The sequence below is a fragment of the Hirundo rustica genome, chromosome 2 (assembly GCF_015227805.2).
Source record: "Hirundo rustica isolate bHirRus1 chromosome 2, bHirRus1.pri.v3, whole genome shotgun sequence".
Taxonomy (NCBI): Eukaryota; Metazoa; Chordata; class Aves; order Passeriformes; family Hirundinidae; genus Hirundo; species Hirundo rustica.
Genome location: NC_053451.1, coordinates 43724679 through 43747333, shown reverse-complemented (window position 1 = coordinate 43747333; position 22655 = coordinate 43724679). Strand labels below are relative to the sequence as shown.

Genomic DNA, 22655 nt, shown 5'->3' with positions numbered 1-22655 from the left:
ATCAGGACACGGAGGAAGAACTGGTTTTACCTCTCACCTTGAATGAGGAGGTGTTTGAATGAAAATGTATTTCTGGTACTCTGACTTAATCATGCATGACATGGATTAATTACAAAGGCAAATAATTATTCCTTCCTCCTTTTCGAGCATCTTCTACCAAACATCACAGCACCAAGGAAATTAAGGAGAGAGGAAAATATTTTGCTGTTCTGGGTAGCAGGATTCAGCTCCTCCTTAAAAACTGTCTGCTTTTACTTTACTAATCTTCTCATCCCCATCCCCTGGGCAGCATATCCAGCTCCTAACAAGACCATGAAATTGAAGATCACACAAAATGTGGACACTATTACCAGGGGCTGTCCATGCAGGGGAGAGAAGTGTGATAGGCAGCTCCTAACAACCTCCATATTAATTATTTGTCCAGCTGCTGGCAGCTGCTGCTGTTGTTGAGTAATAGTGTGTAACCCAGGTAATGCAACCTGTCACTTTTCAATGGGCTACTGCACTTAGGTAGTCCATTCTGCCAGATTACAGTAGTCAGTGCTATAAGTGCCATTTTCTATTCCCTGGGGCAGCTACTGATCCCCAAAACAAGTTGTCAGGTGCCCCAGTGTTGCAAAATGTGGCATATATAAAATTTTCTTAAGAAAGCATGTTCTTTGATGTTTGATTTTTGTGTTATTTTAAGCCTAATCAACAAGAAAGGAAATTTAATCCATGAAACAGATAGCAGCTAACAAGTTCTAAGGGATGTCTGGGTGTTAGAAAGACAAATTAGTTGTCAGTAGGACTGCATTGTTAAGGTTTAGGGCTTGACAAGCTTCAATGATCTCAGATCCAGGGGGAATTCACTAAAGCATGGGAAGAAGAGTGTACCACTGATAGAAGACACAAAGAATGCAGAATCTGTGGGCCACCAGGAAATTTGGCAGAACAAACAAGATAAGGAAAAAAATAATAAAGCAAACTCAGCAACTGTGCTGCATCAGCCTCAGCTGAGGAAAGGTAATTCTGGAAGTGGGAGACTGACCATGACTCAAGGCCCACTGACTCCCAAAGCCCACAGCTCGAGAGAAGAGAATGATTGAGAATCGTTAACCAATAGTTAATGGTGAAGAAAACAGAAGATTAACAACACTATATAAGGATCTCTATACTGCAGTGGGTCTGGTATACAAGGGCCTGCAGGGTAGGCAAGTCATTGCAACTTAGCCCATGAGAACAGATGGCATTTCCATTCCATATATGGCACAAAATCATTATTATGCAATTGCACTGATTTGGTAATGTCTGTTGCCATGCCGATCTTGTGGCAACACTCCCACCATCAACCCCAGACAAGTACATAAATGTGATTGTTTACTGAACATGTGCATCTCATAAATCCCTTTGCCTTTAAAGCCAAGCCATTACTAAGGCTGTGCCATCTTGATTCTGTATTTTTCTTTTGCTCTTAGGAAAGAAGTTTCTATGTGCATCTTGTAAGCTTGTAAATAAAACAAGTTAAAACTGATTAAGTTACTTTGACATCTCTTGTGCCATCAAAATTACTTTTACTAGCATTTCTGGGCTAGTAATTAAAGAAATCAGACTCATCCTGTCTTTATAGTGTTATAAAACTTGTGTGTGATTCTTTCATCTGATGAAATAGATGGGTATAAGGCAAAATTTATGAATGGTATTACAGAAAAATGAGAACGTATATAAAGTTTTCAGCATGTCACTAGTCACTGTACCAAAAAATACCAGAAAATGCTGCTGTTATATCAACATAATTTGACTATATACTTGAACATAATTATAATTTGTGTGTTTGTTTGTGTGTGTGTGTGGCCTCTAATGCCTTCCCAGTGGAGTATTGATACAATTTCTCAGTTTTTCATTATTCCTCCTGAAAAAAATAAGCAATGGTTTTCATAACACAGTCAGTTTTTAGTGCACAGAAACTTCACAATCTTTTCAGTGTGAAATACAAAGTCTGTGTGGTCCATTAAAAAAGTGACAAATTGCGAGAAAACTACCAATGTAGTTACTTCAATTGGAACAGGAGAAACTTCTTAATTCTGCATCCCTTCAGGACCCAGGGTTTTACTTAGTCTGTACCAAAGGTTTTTAAATACAGGTTGACACAATTAGAACAATCCAAGCACAGACTTACCCAGAAGGAGAGTACCAAAGGGGCTGAAGTTACCCTGCTAGCATTACAAGCTGTCATCTCCAGTGCTCCCCACTAAAGAGCTCTGCAGAGCACACAGTTCTCCCTTACAGGCTTACACAGACCAACTATTCATAATTGGCTGGGTTAGGTGCCACAATAAAGGCAGCCAGGGTGCTGTGTGGATGAAAGCTAGGAATGGAACAGCAGCCTAGTTTACAGCAGTGTTGCTCGTTTAGCAGAAAATCTCATACCACAAGAATGGGGTAGGCTAAATAAAAGAAAAAGCATTCAATTTTGCAACATTGTTTCTAATGTATTGAAGTTGCTTCTATTTCCCCACCTACTTAAATCTTTTTCATTTACTGCCAGGTGCACTGGAGAGAGTCCTTTCCTTTCAGCCCCACTGTACTGATCCATTTCTTTTAATTTAATCCTGTTATTAATATGCAAAGTTGCTACTTCAATTTTTAATACGTTTAAAATCCTTCCAAGCTGACCTCTTTTGCCTTTGCATCAGGGTTGCCAAAGAAGGGCTGTCTGGGGAAATTATAACACATAGTTCTCAGCAAAGAGGCAAAGCAAGGCAACCTCCTCTCCCTCATTCAGGTCCTAGTAACGTTCTGTCTTCCCAAACATTACTCTGAAGAAGATTTACAGGTAGAAATAGAAACTGAATTACATAATAGATGTGTAGTGTTTAACTCCAGGGTTTGTAAGTCTTACTCAGGTGCTAGCTCCTTCCTTTCACAGTTCCCTCTCTCTCCTCCTTCAAGACCTCTGTACCACTTGCACATCAAATCACTGAACTGTGAAGCCAGTTAGGTATTTACCATGAATTCATGAAGGAGAAAAGAGAACTCAAATCTTCTGGCTTCATCTCTCCCAGCAGAGGCCCCTCTGTCAATGTCAATGTCAATGCCAATGTCAATGTCCATGTCAATGTCAATGTCCATGTCCATGTCCATGTCAATGTCACTGTCATGTAATGCACGCCCACCGTTTCCTCAGTTCCCCACAGTAAGACCAGGACTGGAACCACAACCTGGCTACATAGTAAATTTTCTACGGTTTCATTTGGATAGCCATTCATTTCCATCTCTGATAGTAGGGCCCGAAAGTTTCTATCAGGTTTTCCCAACCACAACTCCATTGCACTCTGTGTTATAATAGTACAATATGCCTATTGTTATCTGGGGTCCAGCACTGAGGAGCTCTGCAAAAGTGACAGTGCAAGATGAGTTTCAGAGGTGCCACTTAAAAAGAGCAATAACATCCTGCTGGTCTTCATTTAATATATTCCAAGTATTAATTAAAGGCTTAATAATCCTGTGGAAGAGAAAAACATATGTATTTCCTGTTGTTACTTGAATTAGAATTATTAAAGGCAGTTATCACTAAGGATTTATCTATACTGCTCACATATTTAATTTATAAGATGGAAGGGGAAAAATAATTTACAAAAAAAATCCTGTTCAAAATATAACCTGTATTTATAGAATATAGTTTCTCATTAAGCATTGAGTATCCATTTTGCCTTGAATTTAATTAAGTATACTTGATTAGAGAGTGAACAGTAGTAATTGACAAGACTCATTAAATTCCCCTTAAAACACACAGCTATAGACTTCAGTGGGAGTTAAATCAAACCCTGAATTAAGAGCAAGATTGCTTCAAGATTAAAACAACTTGTTTCAAAGCCTGGGGACAGTTTGTTCAATTTTATACTGTATTGGTAGTCTTCTTTTATTAGGTGCACGAACAGGTGGGATGAGATTCCTCCCACCTAACTTAAGATGTATACAATTTACAATTTTGAGCTAGTCATGCCAGACTCCCTTTATACTCAATGGAGAGAAACAGCTTCTTTTAAGGCATGATTCACCTGACCTATTTAAATGCCTACTTTAGAATGAGATAAATTGTGTACTATAACCATTTGGTCTTCATTGAAAATAAAACTAATTAGGCTAATTCATTTAAAAGGAGCTGTCTGCAGCACAAGTGTTTACATTTAGTAAAATGATTATTTTCTTTGGCAGATGAAGGTATTTAGACTCATCATCGGTGAATGTAGATGAGGATAATCGAGGCAGTGGAACTGCACAAATGTATATTTTACCTGATCTTTCAGATGAAACTTGATTGCTACACATAAAGCAAAGGCAAAATGTTTTTTATTCAATAATACTCTTTGTTCTTCTGATCTTCTGTATTTGTAGCTGACCAACATCAAAAGTAACTCTTATTTAAAAGAAGGATATGAATGGGCTACTCTTTCCCCTCCACCATTAGGGATATTTATGCAAATACAATAAAAGAAGGATTTTATTCTTGTGATATTCCTATTCTTGAGATTTTCTTGCAACAGAAACACTCTTGGAGTTAAGTGCTAAAAATGATCATAGAATTATCTGTGATATAATTAAGTTCAAGACAATCTGCTGCTTTGCTGGAATGAAAGGCATTTTCATGCCAAAATTTATATTCATTTCCCCTGGCATAGTCGCAGAGGCCTTCTGATTTAGCTGTATCATAGTTGTTGTACCTTGTTCTCCAAGACAGAGCATGTAAATAAAGCCAGAGTTTTCTCTGGGGCATTAATAATCGTACTTGTTTCAGGATTTAGACAGAGTGTGATATGGTTTTAGCTCAAAAACAATTGTACTAAAGATATCATTAAGATTTTATGTTGTGCAGCTTTATTATAGATTGTGAGCCTTTTTTATTGTGTTTCATTTATTTTAATTTTCTTAATTAAATGAAAATTGAAGTAATAACTTTTGTAAAATTTATTACCTTTCTTCCCCACCCAGCGCTGGAAATCATTAAATCCTAAGGACACTAATCACAGCTGCTGGTAGTGACTCTCTCAGATAATCAGGTTATAAGTCTCGAGTAAAAGATGACCTTATATATATGATGAAACAAACTTCTTCATGATGGGTTATATTTACATTTTGCTGTCAGCACACAGAAGCATTTTCTGTCCCTTGTAATTTTTGTATTGAGGAGTTAAATGTGACAGATATGCTATAAAACACTTGGAATCACAGAAGCATAAAGTAATCTAGATGGACTCTGTGACCTTGTCTGGTTGAATACCCTCTCAAAGAAGGGCTAACTCTGATGTTAGATGCTCAGTGCCTACCCCAGTTTTACACATCTGCAACTTTCCTAGACAACCTGTTACGCTGTTGGATCAACCATGATTCCATCATTGGAAGTGTTCAAGTCAGGCAGGGTAAGGTTTTGAGCAACTTGATGTAGTGAATAATAATGTCCCTGCCCATGGCTGGGGAAGATGGACTAAATGAATTTTTAAAGTCCCTTTCAATCCAAATAAATCCAGGATTTTAAATTATTATTATTTTATTTTAATAATGATGGATTAGATTTTTTTTCATGGAATTTATGTCCATTATTACTTATCCTTTTGCGCTGGACCTCCAAGGAGATCTGTAACCATCCACTAAAAAGTTGTATACAAGTAAATTTTCTTAACCTTTTCTTCAGACTGAGCAAACCCATTTACCTCACCTCTATTCATGTGTCACAAGCTACAGCCCTTTGGTCAGCTTTATGCTCCTCTACTGGGCTGGTCCCCATACGCTAATGTTTGTTCTACTTGGGAGTCCAAAACCAGATGCAGCTTCTTGAGTTCACAAGGAAGTCACTTTACCTGGCCTGCTGGCTACACTCTTATTAATGCAGCCCAGCATGCAGTTAGGCTTTGTTGCTGCAAGGGCACATTGCTGCCTCATGTTTGGGCTGTTCACCATAACCCCCAGGTCCTTTCCCGAAAGACTCTGTTCTAGGCTGTCAAATTGTACAGTGGCATTGTGTCACAGAGCTTTAGATGAGGCTTTACTCGCCGTTTTTAACTGACTTTTTTGTTTGGTTGGTGGGTTGGTTTTTTAAATTTGCCTTTTTGAACATCAGGAAGTTTCTGTCAGGCTATTTCTCTAGCCTGTTGAGATCCCCCTGATTAACTGCCCTGCCCTCCAGCATGCCATATTTTCCTTACCATTTAATGTCACCTGTTAATGGGGATGTTTTCCATTTCATCATTCAGGTCATTAGTGGAGAAATTAAATACCACCAGGGTCACAATCTAGTGCAGAAGAATACCACTCCTAACTGGCTACCAGTTAGAATTTCAGCTGCTAACCAGAACTCTTGAGCCTGATGATCCAATCATTTGTTTCATCAACCTCTTAGACGATCCATCCTGTCCATGTCTCTCAAACATGGTTACAAAGATACAACCAAGCATGCTCTTGATAGTCTTACTAAAGTCAAAATAGCCAATATCAATTTCTTGTGTTTCATCCCCAAAGCAGACATCATTGAAGGCAGCCAGGTATCTGTGGTAAAGCCATGCTGATTGCTCTAAAATTGTATTAGGGATTTGTTGTTGTTGGTTTTGTTTGTTAGTTTGTTGGGGTTTTGTTGTTGTTGTTGTTGTTGTTGTTTTGTGAAAAAAAACAAATATATTGCCCTACACAACTAGGAGTAGAACTAGTAGAACACATATAGCAGTTCCAGGGACTATAGATGGCATGATGTCCTGCTTTAATCCCATCCAGCAAGTAAGCTGACTCCCAGAGGCACAGAATCAGAAGAGTAAAAGTGAGAAAACTTGTGGGTTGAGATAAAAGCTGTTTATTGGGACAGAAGAGGAAGTAAATAATAATAGTGTTAGTTACCATAATAATAGGAATTAGAATATACAAAACAAGTGATACACAATGCAGCTGCTCACCACTTGCCAGGTGATGCCCAACCATTTCCCAAGAGCAGCCCCTGGCCAGCTTTTGCCCTAATTTGTATACAGCATGATGTCATATGGCACTGAATATCCCTCTGGTCTTTAGGGTCAGCTGCCCTGGTTCTGTCTCCTCCCAACTTCTTGTGCCTCTCCAGCCTTCTTGCTGGCCGAGCACAAGAAGCTGAAAAGCTGAAAAGTCCTTAACTTGGTAGAAACACTACTTAGAAACCTAAGGACATCAATGTGTTATCATACTAAATCCAAAGCACAAGAAGATACCAGCTGCTAAGAAGAAAACTATCTGTCTTGTGTCTGTCTATCTATCTATCTATCTATCTATCTATCTATCTATCTATCTATCTATCTATCTATCCCAGCCAAAACCAGGCCAGATGCAGCAGTCAGATTTGGGCTAGTTTTTATGTAAGAGTACATGCAGAGGGAAGCACAGGGACTTTTGAGTATGTCTTCACTGTCATACGAGATTTTACCAGAATTTGCATGCTTTGCCTGTGTTTCTCATATGCTGGTTCACATAAACCTGAATCTAGCAGAAGCATGAAAGCTGTCTTGATAAGAAATTAAGATACAACTAGACAAGTTTTGAGTTTGAATTTAATTCCTGAAAGCAGTCTGGATGCAGATATGCACAGATCATTTGAACTGGTCTACTCCCAATCCTATAAAGTTGTCCCATCATACAGAGCAGCCTCATCTATCTATCTGTATGCCCTCATATCTTGACACCACTCTGCTTCATTTCTGACACCCCACTCTTAGCTGCTACTAGTGAACTGCAAAATTTTTTAAGAATTTTATGATGAAGAACAGGTTGATATCAAGTAGGGATCTGTTGGCTCCTAAGTTTACAACTTCTGGTAGTAAATATCCAAAACCTATTTGAGGACAGCCACTCCAACAAACAACAATCCTCAGGAACTTCTTATCAAAGACAAGGAGCCCTTCCCAGCCACATGAAACACATATTCCTGATTACAGCCATGGGTCTGGAATCCAGAATGATGGCCCCTCATCCTTGTACTTGAAGAAACACCAAATTCCTTTCCACTATTTCTATAACACTTAGAAATATAGAATATAAAGAACTCCATATTATAATTCCCTCATTTATATGGAGAATATATATTAACTTACAATCAGAATATATATGCAGAAATCTATGTTCATATAGTATAGGAATATGTAATATAATGTATGCTCCATACAGTATTCAGTATTTTTATATAAGATGTAAGAAAACTATGGAGTTTTTTCCTTTTCTAATAAATTTCAATATATAAGTTCCTTTTCTGATGTTTTCACAAGTTATGCATATCATAAAGACCATTAATCCAAATGGTAATAATCAGCTCAGAGTCCATTGCTTACTGGTGAAAGCTGCTTGTATGTGAAGTCAGGACTATTTTCCACTGTATTTCCTAGTCATTCTGTCTTACAAAAGCCTCTTGTGATCCTCCACAGTGTGCCTTCATCCTTATTACTCTGAATGTCTTTGTATTACAAGCTTTCCCATCACACTAGAAAACTCACTCACCTCACTGCTCATTTTTTTCCAGATCACCTAAGAGTGTGCACAGAGCTTTGGGAAAATCAGTGGTTACCAGTGGTTGTGACCAGTTGTTACCACTGACCTTCCACTATAATAAGTAACCTGTCTTCTTACCCTCCATTTCCCAAGTTGTAACCTGTTATTGACCCATAAAATGACGTTTTATTTAATCTCATAACTAGTAAGTTTCCCTGGAAGCTGTTGATGATGGTACTATGAAATGTCTTCAAAAGTACAAGCAGATTACATCAAAGTGGCTTTGTCCAAATATTTGCTGCCATCCTTCAAAAAGAGCACTGTCAAGTAGGAGTTTTGTTTTTAGAAGTCATACTGAGTTTTCCATAGTGCTTCTTTTATGCAGCAGTCATTGATCAGCCTTACAGATGCTCTGATGAGCTTCTTAGTGTGCTGAAGAAGGGTTTAGTCCTTGTTTAGAGATCTTCAGCAAGTTGCTCCTCCCAGGTTTGTTTGTGGGTTTTTTTGTTTGGTTGGTTTTTTGTTGTTGTTGTTGTTGGTTGTTTGTTTTTTTGTTTTGGGTTTTTTTTTGTTTTTTTTTTTAATATATCAGCCAGGTTTTATGAATTTTTCTGTTTTCCTCATTTGCATATGACTACAGTCACATTCTCACTTCTGATGACATCTCTTCCTTATTGTTTAGTCATTCCTGGTTCTTTGTACCTTTACCCAAGCCTGTCTTAATAGGTTGCATGCACTGGCATATGACCTAAATATATTAAATGCATAATTCTACCATGTCCCAGGTATTGGCCTCTGGTGATTATGTTTATGCACATATTAGTTAAGGAGGAAGAGAAGGTTGCCTAGTTTCTGCCAAGGAAATAGCATCTGCCAAGATGTTATATGCGGTACTAGCCAACCTATGGCTTTGACAGTCAAGACATCAGACCTATAATAAAACAGAAACTCTGCATAACTTCAGCCTAACATGTTTGCCTTCCCATTCCAAGCAGTGGTTTTGTATTCCAGAGTGGTAAAGGTAATAATCTGCTTCAAATGCCTCTCCTGGCCACAGCCCTCTGCAGCAACACCCTACAAGCCCAATCCGTTTTGCCCTGTGAGGGATCCTACTCTAAATATTCTCTTCTCTTCAGTCCAGAGAAATTATTACAAATTAAATTAGTGATTAACTGAATCCTAAAAATAAGGGAGGAAAAAGGACAGCCATTCCTAAGGGAAAAGCAAAACAAAGGGGTGTCATGGATCCATTTTCCAAAGCAGCACCAAATACACAAAGGGTAGTGTCATGAAGTGCCAGAGTCAGACCACAGCCACCATTTCAGAGATCTCTCTCGTGACCACCTTTCCTTGCTGCTATGCAATGCTAATATGCTTTGGGACATCACTCTTACCTTTCTTCTGGTAGGCAAAAAGCAGATCATATTTTGCATTGATAGTCCTTATGTCATTCTAAGGGATCAACAAGTCTGTTTGAGCAGAAGCAATCCTGCACAGGAGATGTATGGAGTAGGAAGGCCTCGGAGCAGCAGCAGCAGCAGCCAGTAGTACTTGTAAGGTGAGGAAATGTGCTGTGTGGGCAGAGTCCAAAAGTGGGGGAAGGGAGCAGCCCACACTCCAGGGATGGGGAGGAAAAAAGAAGCAGGTGAATGACAGACTCAGCAAGAGGAAGTGCTTGAAGAGATTGAGAAAATGAGCAGTTTGCAGCCACACAGGCTGCAAGATGTGACTTGGGTACGCAGTGTACTTTGAAGCCTGGCTGTCCCTGTGGGAGATCCGCTGCCTGTGGCCCACCACAGGGTGGTCAGTGACGGCCTGTGCCCCGCAGCCTGCTCAGCCTGGTCTTGGCTCCTTCCTCACCTCACAAGAGGCTGTGCAGCACATAGACAGCTACCAAAACACCAACAGCGTTTGGATGTTGATGTCCAGGCAATCTTCAAAGTATACCACTTCACAACTGAAATAGCTACATGAAAGTCCAAAGCTCTTTTGAAGTGGGAGTTGAGGGCCCAGTGAAAGGTTCTGAAGGACACCCACTGCTCAGTGAAAATGCTGAGCTGTGGCGGTGGGAACCATACGCTGCAAGCCTTCACATCCCTGAAACTCAGATGGATCTCCAGATGTTATCACACATTAAATAAAAAATTACTATTAGAATGAACTGAGGTATAAACAATGGGCTTGTTAAACAGAGGAGAGGCACTGCTTTTGTCCTTCTGAGTAGAATGACCCAACTATTTTTCACCTAGCCTAGTGTTAGAAATATTTATTTCAAAACAATAAGCAGATTTAGTCCATTTTAAATGAAAGACGCTTCATATTTATTCTCTGCCTTGTCATGAAGCCATTCTCACTTAATGCAGGGAGTTAATTAAACCAGCCTTCACTAATCTGGCTGACAATTTAGACAGTAATTAGTGCAACAGGAACAGACAAGACCTTACAGTTCTTTCAAGCCTCAGGGCTGATACGAGCCTCAAGGCAAATTGCTATAAGATTTACCCAGCCCTTCTGTGCATTCCTGTCAATTCTCTAGGTACAGACCAACTTTTAGTCAATCCTTCTGGCTTTCCGAAACTCCACACTTTGTATTTCTCCACTGAGAATAAGTGGAGTTAGCAATACCCATTACTACAGCAGTATTTGTGAAATGCACTTTTTGAAGAATTTGCCCTATAATTAAGCTGTGTGTGTCAGCATCCTCTTTAGTGGCATTGGCAATTAACATTAGTAATGATGTCTCATGTCTGCAGCCTCTCATATGTTATTTTGGCCCTCTGTTTCAGGTTTTTAAACCGGAAAACACTACTTATTTACAGGAAACACTTCTATATCTTCCTGGAACAGCTGTTAGCTAAAAACCATGGAAAAAATTTAAAGCATATGTCTTATCTTAGGTTTATGGAGCAGAAATTAAAGCACATAAGGTGCTAGAGACTCTAAATACTGGAATATGAGCAGCGTTTTCTTGCCTTCATGATCCATGTGTGGAAAAGACATAAATTGTAAGTGAGGTGGAGTAATGAAAAGACATTTGAAAATTTGGTTATTTTTCAAAAAATAAATTTCTGGTAAAAGACTCCATAGATAGGAGCTGTTTCTAGTCCTGGTCCAACACATATTTTGTAATGCTTATGTGATGTACCAAAGATGCTGTGTAAAATGAAGGTCTTCTTATTATACAAATAGCTATGCCCAAATCTCTAAATATTCTGGATAAAAGCCATTGAAATAATTATCATTGTGAAGAATTGCAGCATCCCTCTAAAGCCATTTGTGTATGTACTTGTCACTCTTCTAAACAATTCCATTGCTTTGTATGCAACAAAAAACCAATTCTTTCTTATTACCTGAAAGAGTATACATTGCTTACACATGAAATGAACATCTTGTCCCTGTTTCCCTCTGCACTAAAAATATGCTAACAAATATTTTAATGATAGGAAGAAAAATGCACAAATTAATCCAATTTCTAGAAATTAAGAAAAATAATGACAGAAACTTAGGAATACAAGTCCATTCTTGACTTACGTGCAGGATAGATACAATTATAGATAGTCACCAAATTTCTGAGGAAATGTCACCCTTTATTTGTAAGAACTGTAATACAAAATTCCTTTGCAAAGCCATAAGAAAGTGCACAGCCTTCCTATATATTCTGTATGTATGTATTTATTTTTCACCATATAATCACAGAATGGTTTGGTTTGGAAGGGACTTTTAAAGGCCATCCAGCTCAGCCTCCTGCAACGAGCAGGGACATCTTGTAAGCTTGCACAAGAAGTTAAAAGACCTCAACTCACCAATAAGATGAAAATTTGTTTTCAAGGCAAGTGTGGGTAATGATGAGCTTCACTGCAATGGATGTACAGAAAAAATGTTACCATGTTCTGCCCCAGCTCTGTGAGCAGATCCAGCATGATGCAGGAGCACAGTGAGCAACTGCTCCCCATATCCTGCAGGTGCCAGTCAGAAAGGCAGAGTGATGTCTAATTCACTGCCTGGGAGAGTCCCCGGGAGAATCCCATACACAGCTTCTGCCAGTGAAACTGTCACTCTGTTACACTCAATGCAACAGAATGGGAAGGACCGGACATGTACTCTTAGAGAGAAATTCTAGTGCGGCAGGGACTGTGGCTCTTGCACCTTTAGAAACAACTTGGAAATGTGTGAACTTTTCCCAAAAGCGTCTCCCATACACTATTAAAAATTCACTGTCTTTTCTCTGTTGGAGACACACACTCTCCACATTAAAATTCTTCATAGTTCACTTTTTTACATTTTGTTGCTTTTTTTACATTTTGATCAATTGTCTCACAGCCTTGCTTTTGTTGTTCGTTTACCAGGAGTCAGGTAAGTTTCTCTTTGGGTCGGACAAATGATGCCAGAAGCTCTGCCAAAACAAGGAACCTCCTGCAACCTATTTTTCCTGCTGTGCTCTAAGGCCTTTCTTTCCACTTGCACCACTCAGCTCCCTATGAGAAATATTCTCCCGCAGCCCACGTCAGCCTGCTGCAGGGTGGGAAGGCAGCTGTGTGCATCACAGCCCAGCTCCTGCTGCACACTGCCCTGCCTTTTTCCACTGGCTTGCTTTGCCATAATAAACATTGTGTTTTCTTTCATAGAATCAGAGTATATTAAGGGTTTGGAAGAGACGTTAAAGATTGTCTAGTCCCAATCCCCCCAGCCATGGGCAGGGACACCTCCCACTACACAAGGTTGCTCAAGGCCTTGTCCAACCTAGCCTTGAACACTGCCAAGATTGGGGCATCCACAACCTCCCTGGGCAACCTGTTCCAGTACCTCACCACTCTCACAGTAAAAAAATATTCTTTCATACACATACTCTTTCAATATCTAACATAAACTTCACCTCCTTCAGTTTGTACCCATTACTCCGCGTCCTACCGCTACAGTTCCTAAGGAGGAGTCTCTCTCTGACTTCCCTGTAGGTCCCCTTCATATATTGAAAGGTTGTTACAAGGTCTCGCAACAAATCTCTTCAAGGCTGAAGAGCCCAAACTTTCTCAGCCTGAAGTAATTCACCACAATTTTCCATCTGCAGTTCAGCCCTGAATAAAGCTTTTCTTCATTGGAAATTTTTGAAAGGACATTTTACAAAGTTTTCAAGGAATACAGTGAACTAGTCGGACACATGCGTTGGAGAGTCACAGCAATTCGTGCTGCTCCCACCAACACAGAGCTGAGTTGCATTAGAGCTGTTAGGATGGAATCAGGATGAAATTACCTCCGAGATGTGATTATAACTCCCAGGTCAAGAACAAGAAGAGTTCTCTGAGTTCTCTACTATTTCTCCAGGATAAACCTTAAAATAGAGCAAATAGGAAACACGTTGTTCCTCTCGCGGAAAAGTTGCCGCTTTGCATCGACTCCGCGAAACTACGGGCATGTCCTCGTGCAGCGGCGGGACGCGGCGCGCTCCACGGAGGCGCTGCCGGGGGCCGAGCGGCGCCCGGGCGGAGCGGCGGGGCCGCACTCGGCTGCCGCGGGGAACCGGGCAGAGGCGTGGCGGGGCTTGCCCCGAGGGAACCGCGCCGTCAGCGCCATGGGGGAACCGCAGCGGCCCCCACCCCGTGCGGGCGTGTGCTCCCCGGGCAGCGCCAAAGCAAACACGGCGCCGAGCGCTCAGCGCATCGCCCGACTCAGCCGCGGGCCGCGAGCGGCGGGACGCGAGCACGGGGCGAGCGGCCACCCCAACTCCAACGCCGACTCCGGTTCCGGCTCCGGCTCCGGCCCCGAAGGCGGTGCCGCCTCGCCTCCCCTCTCCTCCCTGCCCTGCCCTTCCCCGCCCCGCCCCGCCCCGCCGGGCTGCGCTGCGATCTCTCCGGAGCGAGTTTCCCAGCCCGCGCCAGGGCGGATCCGAGCGGCGGCCGCTGCGGCTGTCGCCGTCCAGGGACACGCGTCCCGCGGTGCCGGCGTGCGCGGCCCGCCCGGCGCCCGGCCATGCTGGTGCGGCCGCACGCTCCGCGGGGCTCAGCGCTGCCCGCCCGCCTCCGCCCGCCCGCCCGCCGATAAGCCAAGCCATGACCGCAGCGCCCCGGGGGCCAGATCTCAGTTTTCTGAACGAGGAGGAAGCCAGGGCGATTTTCCAGGTGCTGCAGAGGGACGCGGAGCTCCGGCGGGCAGAGAAGGACAGAGTCAGGTACCGGCTTTCACTGCCGTCCTCTCGGTGCCCGCCGCGCCCGCTCGGAGGTGGAGGGCGCGGAGCGGGGTTTGCGGAGGGCGCACGTCCCGACGGGGAGAGAGGGAAAGGGGGTGGACAGCGGGAAAGGGGGTGGACAGCGGGAAAGGGGGTGGACAGCAGGAAAGAGGGTGGACAGCGGGAAAGGGGGTGGACAGTGGAAAAGGGGGTGGACATCGGGAAAGGGGGCGGCGGACGGGCGCCCCGCGGGGCAGGGTCTGCGCCGGCCAAGGCTCTGCAGGGCTGCGGGGCTGCGCGGCTGGGAGAGCTGAGCTCCCGGCGATCCTGCCGGGGCATCGGCGAGCGCCAGTGCCTCCCGCCAGCGCCGGCTGCCGCCGGAGCCGTCCGGCCGGGCACCTGGAGCATCGGGGCTTTTGGGAAATGCGTGTTGTGACAGAGACGGCTCTGAGTCACGGCTGCGGCTCCCCGCGGCACCTCTCCTTCCCCGGGGAGGAGGAGGAGGCCGCTTCTGTGCTTCACCGTGCCGCTGGCACGGGGTGTGGGCTAAACACCGGTACCCGGGAGACCACGGCGACGGGGAAGTTGTGCCGGACCTTGCCGGGAAACCTGGCAGTTCTGCGGCTTTTGAGTCGGTCCTGGCAGCTTTTGGAAACAAAGCCGAGCACTCGCCTGCCTGAAAGGTAGTTCAGAAGACTCTTGAAAGTGACTTAATTGAATTCTCTCTGCCTTATCAAAAGATAGGACACCTCGACCTTGCTTCTAGCTCATATTTCCCCATTGTGCAATTATCAAAGCTATTTATATTGATAGTGAAAGTAAAGGTCGAGGTTTTACTAGAAATTATGCTGGGAAATGAGCCCTTTATTATTAAAGGTTATAATTTCTTCCCGCAGGTATGACTTTTGGCGCACTGTGAAGTGCAAGGCAGTGTCCTCTCAGATTTGCAAGTGGCCACTTTTCACAAGTAATGCTTTTGTGTAAGATAGAGAGGGAATGTTAATGAGTAACATTTGTGTCAAGTGGATTTTTGTACTGTGTATTTTTTATTTCAGTAAAGTGGATTTTATGATGAGCATGGTTAAATATTATGTGTCAACAATGACTTACATCTAAAACTTGTTTTGGTTTTCTGTGGCATGTGAACCTGGGCTGAGTTAAGTTTGGTAATTTCTTTCTTCTGTAATTTGGTATTACTTTTCTTTTTCTGATTAATTTCTGTTCCATGTGTCTTATTATTACCCTCCCAAAAAGGAGAAATATTTTGCTGGATATAGGGCATTACATAGCTGGAGAGCTGTAGGTTTAGAACTCTGAAGTTTTTGGGACTAGATCTAAAACAAATGCATTGAAACTTCCAGTGCTATAGAGAGCCTTATGAAGCAGAAGCCCGCTCTTGAGCTCGAAGCTTTCACCTGCCCCCAAATTTTTATTTGCTTCTTTGTGCACTTAGGACTTTGTCAATGGAAAATGTTCTCCATGTGAAAGCTGTCAAAAGAAACAAGATGTTTCTGGTGATGCTTTACTGAGATGTAGTCTGTTTAAATCTTAGCTGAAGAAGCATTCAAAGTTGAGCAGAAAGTAGGCGACGTGTTCATGACCAACGTGCCATACTGTAAATCTAGGTTAAAGCCTGGATCTGTCAAAGGTATGTGTCCTTGGGCAAGTTTCCTAATCTCTCCTGGACCTAATAAAAGTACTTTCTTTCTCACTCCACTTGTCTACCTGGTCTTATTTAGACTGTAAGCTCTTCAGGCCAGAAGACTCCCATCAGGAGCAGACAGGTTCCAGTCTGTGTGGTGTTGCCCTGTGCTACTGTAATCAAAATAATAACAGTGATCACCCTGGAGGGCCAAATCTTGCAGTTCCTATATGACCACAGTGAGCTTCATAGGCTCTAAACAAAATTGCATTTGTTTCATATGCCTGCCTCCTTGTCATTCTTATTACTATTATTTTGATAATTAACTTCATAGACTTTTTTTTTTTTTTTCAGTTTAAAAGTTTTTAAAGAATGCCTGAGAACTGTGGCAGCCCGCTCTTGGGATATTTTCAAAGTGTGATTTTCAAGCTATTTGTCTGATATTGTCAATCAAACAAGGCATATAGGAGACCTGTGGAAAGGAAGGAACAATTTCATTAAGACTACTCTTTTTGCACAAAGCTGGTGCTCAAACTGCACTTGAGCATGGTTTTGGAAAGAGCTGGTTGGAGCTGGGCAGGGCCAGGGAGCAAATCAATAACAACCAGTGGTCAGTAACAAATCGGTAAAGGGTTTTCAGTGACCATCTGTATTTACAATATAACATGTTCCTGTGTAGACCCATCTAGACTGGATTGGCAGAGGGAATGAAGCATTTTCTGGCACACCAAAGTCAGGTTCTAATGACTGTGCTGATCTTGTCCATACTGTTTGATGTCATACAAGCAAACACATAGCTGTCTGCCAGTCTCTTAAAAGATCAATGAAAAATTGAAATTCATTCCCAGATATAACTATAGAATCCAAAAAGCAGGAATAAGCTACATTTGTTATATTGAAAAATGCTGGCAGCCTTCAGACCTCTAAGCCGAGCCTCGGACACCTCTCAGTATAGCTTTCGCTTTTATACAGAAATTGACTGTATGTCCTGTTGGATCTTAATTTGTTCTTGCTAAGGGCAGGGAGCAGAGCTCTTGCTATGTCCTGGCCTGCTGGTTCCCACGACTGCATTTTTTGGCCTGTTCTCTCCTCCCAGTGCCCTCTCGTGGCTCCTCTCAGGAGTACCTATGAGCAGCCATCACAAACCAGCCGTACCTGCTTCCTTCTCCTTGAAACAAGTTCAGAGAAGCAGCAACAGTCAGCTTTGGTATCACTCATATGGCTGCTCACTGCTATATACACCGAAAACACTTCAGGAACTTATTAATCACGTATTTAACAATTTAAAAGAAAAAAATACGTATTAGTTTTGAACTCGGGTAATGCTTGCCTTCAGATCTTTTTGCTCATCCAATCCATCTTCATTCATAATACCAATTCAAAGAAAACTTTATTTATCATAAGTGTTAGCATGGAAGAGAGTTGGAATTTAGCGGTTTTATATCAATTTATATGAATTGTTCCATAATAGTATTTGAAGTATTAAGGCAGATTTCCAACTCAAGTAGTAAAATAATATTTAATAAGCCTGGTTAAAGAAACTGATGATTTTACAGATGCTTGTGGAAGGAGGTTCCTTGTCACAAGTATTTCAGTTACAATTAGATGCCCAGGAGAAGATAGGGAGGAATACAGCATGTTCACAGTGCAGTATCATATTCGGATGGCTCCCCAACTGTTACCCTGGTTTTTCTGAGTTTCTTTATTAGCCTTTTGATTTTCATAAATAGAGTCAGATCTTTTAGTTACTGTAGAATATTAGAGCAGTTTTCTACCTTTCCCACAGAAGTAATATAAACAAATCCCTTGTTTTTCATTCTCTGTCCTTTGTTTGCATATTTCTAACCTGAAAACAATTGTAACTGACAATTCGTCTGGCCACTGAGGCTGAGGGGTGGAAACCCCAAAAAGCCAATCTTCTGCTAGACCCACAAATGTATAAAAAGTAAAAAATAAACAAAGGGCTCTCTTCTCTCCGCTCTTTCAGCTAGGAGCTGGATCAGAAGAACCTCTGCGAAAATCTCTTGTCTGCATGTGATTGCTTTGTGTGTCTCGGTGACACCCAACAATTCAGTTTCCATAAGAACACAAGTCATGTTTGGGCAGTTATTAATACCACAGATCAACTTTCCATATGTAATGAAATAGACCTGAAAATCACAACATAAAAACATTCAAGATACTATTTGGCTTACGGTTTCAAGGCTTCAGACTGCTCCCAGCTCCTCTTCTTAAGCTTTGCTCTGCAGCTGCTGGGGACAGAAATGAAAAAAAGACCTGACAGGCAATATTTGCACAGAGAGCTCCAGGTCCCAAAGACTAAACAAACCTGTAGGTGCTTCTCTTTTCTGTCCTTTATTGGTGAAGCAAACGGGCAGGGTGAAGACTGCCTTCCATGTCTTCAGAACAGCGCTTCAGAGCCTGGCAGGTAGCAGAGGAACTGGCAGTCCTTGTAGGAAGTCTCAGCAGCATTAGGGCACGCAGCTATGGGATACAGAGGTGGAGCTAATGCCTTTTATCTCCAAGGCGGCTCCTCCCTCTGCAGAGTGTGGAGAGGCGGCCAGTGCCCAAGCAGGTGTCATTCCAGTCAGCTTTGGGTCTCTGATGTCTCATAGTGTCTGAGCACTGGCTGTTGAGATGCACCTCCACCCCTGGAACTGCATCAAGGTCCAGAGAAAGTAGCTGAGATGAGAAGAGCCAGGGGACATGGAGCCAGCTACTCAAAAGAGGCAGCAGGTAGGGGGATGTGGCATGGGAGCAGGCAGCTGGTACAGTTGCAGGTTGTCCAAAAAATGCACAGTTGGAAGACAGAGTACAAGAGCTATGGAAAAATAGAAAATGCATGTAAAAGGGCACAAAAACTCTGTATTCTTTAATAATTTTATTTAGGAGATTTGGCTGGTTTATGTAATGCTCTTATTATGACTGCATGCTATAGTCTTGTGCTGTTCTATTTTTATTAATCCTTGAGAAAAAGGGAAATACTGTTATTTTCACTTTCAAATGAGACACTGAAAACAGCTGAGAGACTGAGCCACAGAATGGGGAAATGAACTTACCTCCCCTAACAGCAGTTTACTTTCTAGATCGTGTTTTGAGAACTAACTATGCATGTAATATTTAAAGATTTTTTTTTTTTTTTCAGTAGGAAGAATGGCAAAAAAAATAATTGCCAGCCCTAGAACGTATCTGGCACATTAGCCACTGTCTATGAATAGGGACTGAAAAAAAAGAGGAAAGGGAAATGGAGATTTTGGGAGAGGAGAGCGCTCATTGCATTTGGTTTAATTTGTTTTGCTCTTTTCCAGGTTGGTTTATGCTTTTTCAGGGAGGTTTCAGTAGATTTATTTTGCAGATGACAGTGAGAATAGACAGCAGCAAAACAAAGGTTTGTTTTAATTTACCCTCAAATTTGAAGATGAAAAGCATATGAAATTAATTGGGAGGTACAGTCAGCACCACTCAGTGCTCCACTCTTGCTGACCCATTAACAACATTTGAGTGTTGTGGGAAAGATTAATCTCCTTGTTAGACTGTTCTAGACAGACTCTACAATAAATCATTTGGACATAGTTACTTGTTACAGGCACACAGCTGCTCTTACTGCCTCACGGCAGATAATTTACTGAGTTCATTTGTCACAAGTAATTCCTTACTGTATTCTCTTGACCGACATTTGCTATCAGAGGTCTGGCAGTAGAAGGTGGGAATAAAATCCTGTGTTGGAAACTTAATTTTTCACCTTCTTTTGGGAAGACATTTGTTGCAGAACTGCAGACATACTCAGTTTTGCATGAGTATGTATTTGAGCATATTCATACTTGGTGCTTCAATTATGTTGTCTTGCTTACAGTTTGAGGGGTCTGCCATTGCAGGCTTTATTTTGTCATATTCACAGAAGTAGTCCTGTTTGCCTTCTTGGAGACCAAGAAAAACTTCTTGGGTGTTACAGATGTAGATTTAGGGCTCAACTCCTCATAATTACAAAGAATTTTTAAAATCAGCTCCAAAATGCATGAGCTGCATGGGTGAGGAAAGCAGACAGGATACCAGGGCAGCATTACTTGGGTATATTGTAGTTCCAGTGGAGCTCCCTCCCCGAACAAAGCATTAATAAAGAAATTCTTTCCTAAGAGACACTCCACCCAGGAATGTTTCAGGGCGCAAGTGTTCCATTGTGTCTTGTTTGCGGATGAGATACTATTATTACTTACCACTGATACTGTGCCACCGGTGTGTTTAGTGGTTTGTAAACACTAATGAAAATAGGTCCTTGAAGCCCTGGAGGGCTAATATGCTAAAGAAGTGCCAAGAGAAGCATAAATGGCAGGGAAGATCGGAATTTAAAAACCTTTACTTGTTTTGGTAAACAATTACTATTGTAAGCATCCCATTTTGGGACTTCCCTTATTTGAGTGGGGGTACTGTAACCAAATGCAATTGGTAAGTTGCATATCAAGTGTTTTCCTTGGTTTTTTTTGATAGTTCTGTCTTGTGGTGAGGTCTAGACTCACGGACTGGGGCTTCACACAGGGTGAGAAAGAGCAGTAGGAATGGCCAGGGGCAGGTAGGCACTGTGTGTGCCATTTTCTCTGTTGGTTTTTACTCTTGTTACAGCTGGAGTTGTAACTCCAGTTTTATATCTACAGGGCAGACCAGCATTGCTGCCAGCTCGTTGGTCTTGTCCTTTCATAGTGGACTAATTTCAGCGTCAATCCTTTCTAAAGGTTTGCACTTGGTGTTTAAGGGCAGGGGGTTTCCTTTGGTGCGTGTGGTAGCAGAAGGAAGAACGTTTTGAGGTGTGTAACATTTGGAAGAGCCCGTCTGTAGGGCACTGAATGTATTTCTTCCTTTTCCAGGATATTGGGGCCATGGTGGCTCCCCTTGGGGCTGGCAGGGCCGCCACCGCCACCCCCAGGGCCTGTCCCCGGTGACACCGACGGGCAGCCCAGCCGTGGCTGTGGCGGCGTGGCCGGGCCGGGGCCAGGCTGTGGGGCTGAGCCGCGCTCAGGGTTGGCTCCAGCCCGCTGAGGGCAGCCGGGTCCGCCCCAGGCTGGTGGTGACGGGGCAGGGCCGGAGGGACGGTGCAGGGCCACGGTCAAGCCGAGAAGCCATGTCAGGGTCGGGCCTGGGGGCAGTGACCGGGGTCAGCCATGGCGCCGCGATGGCCAGTCAGGCCAGGGGTGAGCTGGCCGGGCTTGAGGCCAAGCTGGGCATCAGCCTGGGGGTCAAGGCAGGGGCCGTGCACAGACAGAGCTGGGGATGCGTCCGGGGCTGTAACTGGAGCACGGCCCAATGGGACGGCCTCCATTTAAACGCAGCTCCCAGGGGAAGGAGGGCTCGCTGGGGCCTGGGGCTGCTGTCTTCACAACACCTTTCTCTAAGGACGCCCAGCGCTGCTCTTCCCAAGCTGCTCCAGGGTCCAGGCAGCCAAACCCGCAGGAGCGGGAAGAACACTCTCAGGGCACCTTCACCCGTGCTCATTCAAACTCAGGCCTTGTGCCAGGTCTTTCAGACTATCGAGACTAATGTTTGCATTTTCAAGTGACCAAAGAGTGTAAAAGTGGAAATCACAAGGATTATTATTGTTATTATTGAACTCACTTTCTGATGTTACTAGGGCTGCTGAAAGTAAGATGGTGTTGAAAGTGATGAGATTTAAGCAAAGACTTACTGTTAAATCATAGGCAGACATTTTCCAAGTCCAAGCTTAATGGTAAAAGTAGAGTTTATTGACATCTGTCCATATAGATAAATTGACCAGGCTTCAAGAATAAATAGGTTGGACACAGCAGAGGAAGCAAGCACTAGCTGTTGAGTAGACAGTCAATATGGGGAGCTATTCAGGAATAGCTAATGCAGAACAGTCCAGTTTTCTTAGGTTTTCTATGGACTTGTGACCCAATTACAGTCTTGTGTGCCCCTTATAGGAAGTCTGCACACTTCCCAGGTTTGACCTCTCCAATAGTAATGTCTCTATATTCTCAACACTCTCTTTCTCCTCCACAATTCAAGTGCAGAAGTTAAATTAATAATTGACATTAGTTGGAATTGGAAATTGCCATTAGGTAGAAGACAGCTTTCCATACTAAGGAAGCAGAGAGTCATTGAGGTGCCTGCATGAGGAGAAGAGAATGATCTTCTCATGCTGAGAGCTTCTACACACTGTGTCCCAACATCTTCAAGTCCTTGAATGTATGTCAGAAATAATAAATTGGTTATGCCAGTAATTAAAAGAAGTGTTTTGCAGAAACACATCTGATTCCTGTTCAGATTGGCTGGCTATCTCCCCGTGCGTACTGGCACAGCTGTGCTCCAGCACTGTGCTCAGGTTATGTGTGTCACGTAGGCCTGTCAAAGACCGCAGCACGTGCTTTTGTA

The 22655-nt window shown here is 42.8% G+C and overlaps 1 protein-coding gene across 1 annotated transcript in view; it reads left to right on the top strand.

Moving 5' to 3' along the window:
• Nucleotides 1-14510: 14510 nt before the first annotated feature.
• Nucleotides 14511-22655, top strand: part of EXPH5 (exophilin 5) — a 37538-nt gene continuing 29393 nt past the window's right edge. Inside the window, exon 1 of the mRNA XM_040057049.1 lies at nucleotides 14511-14635. Within this exon, the coding sequence (XP_039912983.1) occupies nucleotides 14517-14635 (119 nt within the window). The 5' untranslated portion in view covers nucleotides 14511-14516. The remainder of the gene's footprint in view (nucleotides 14636-22655) is intronic.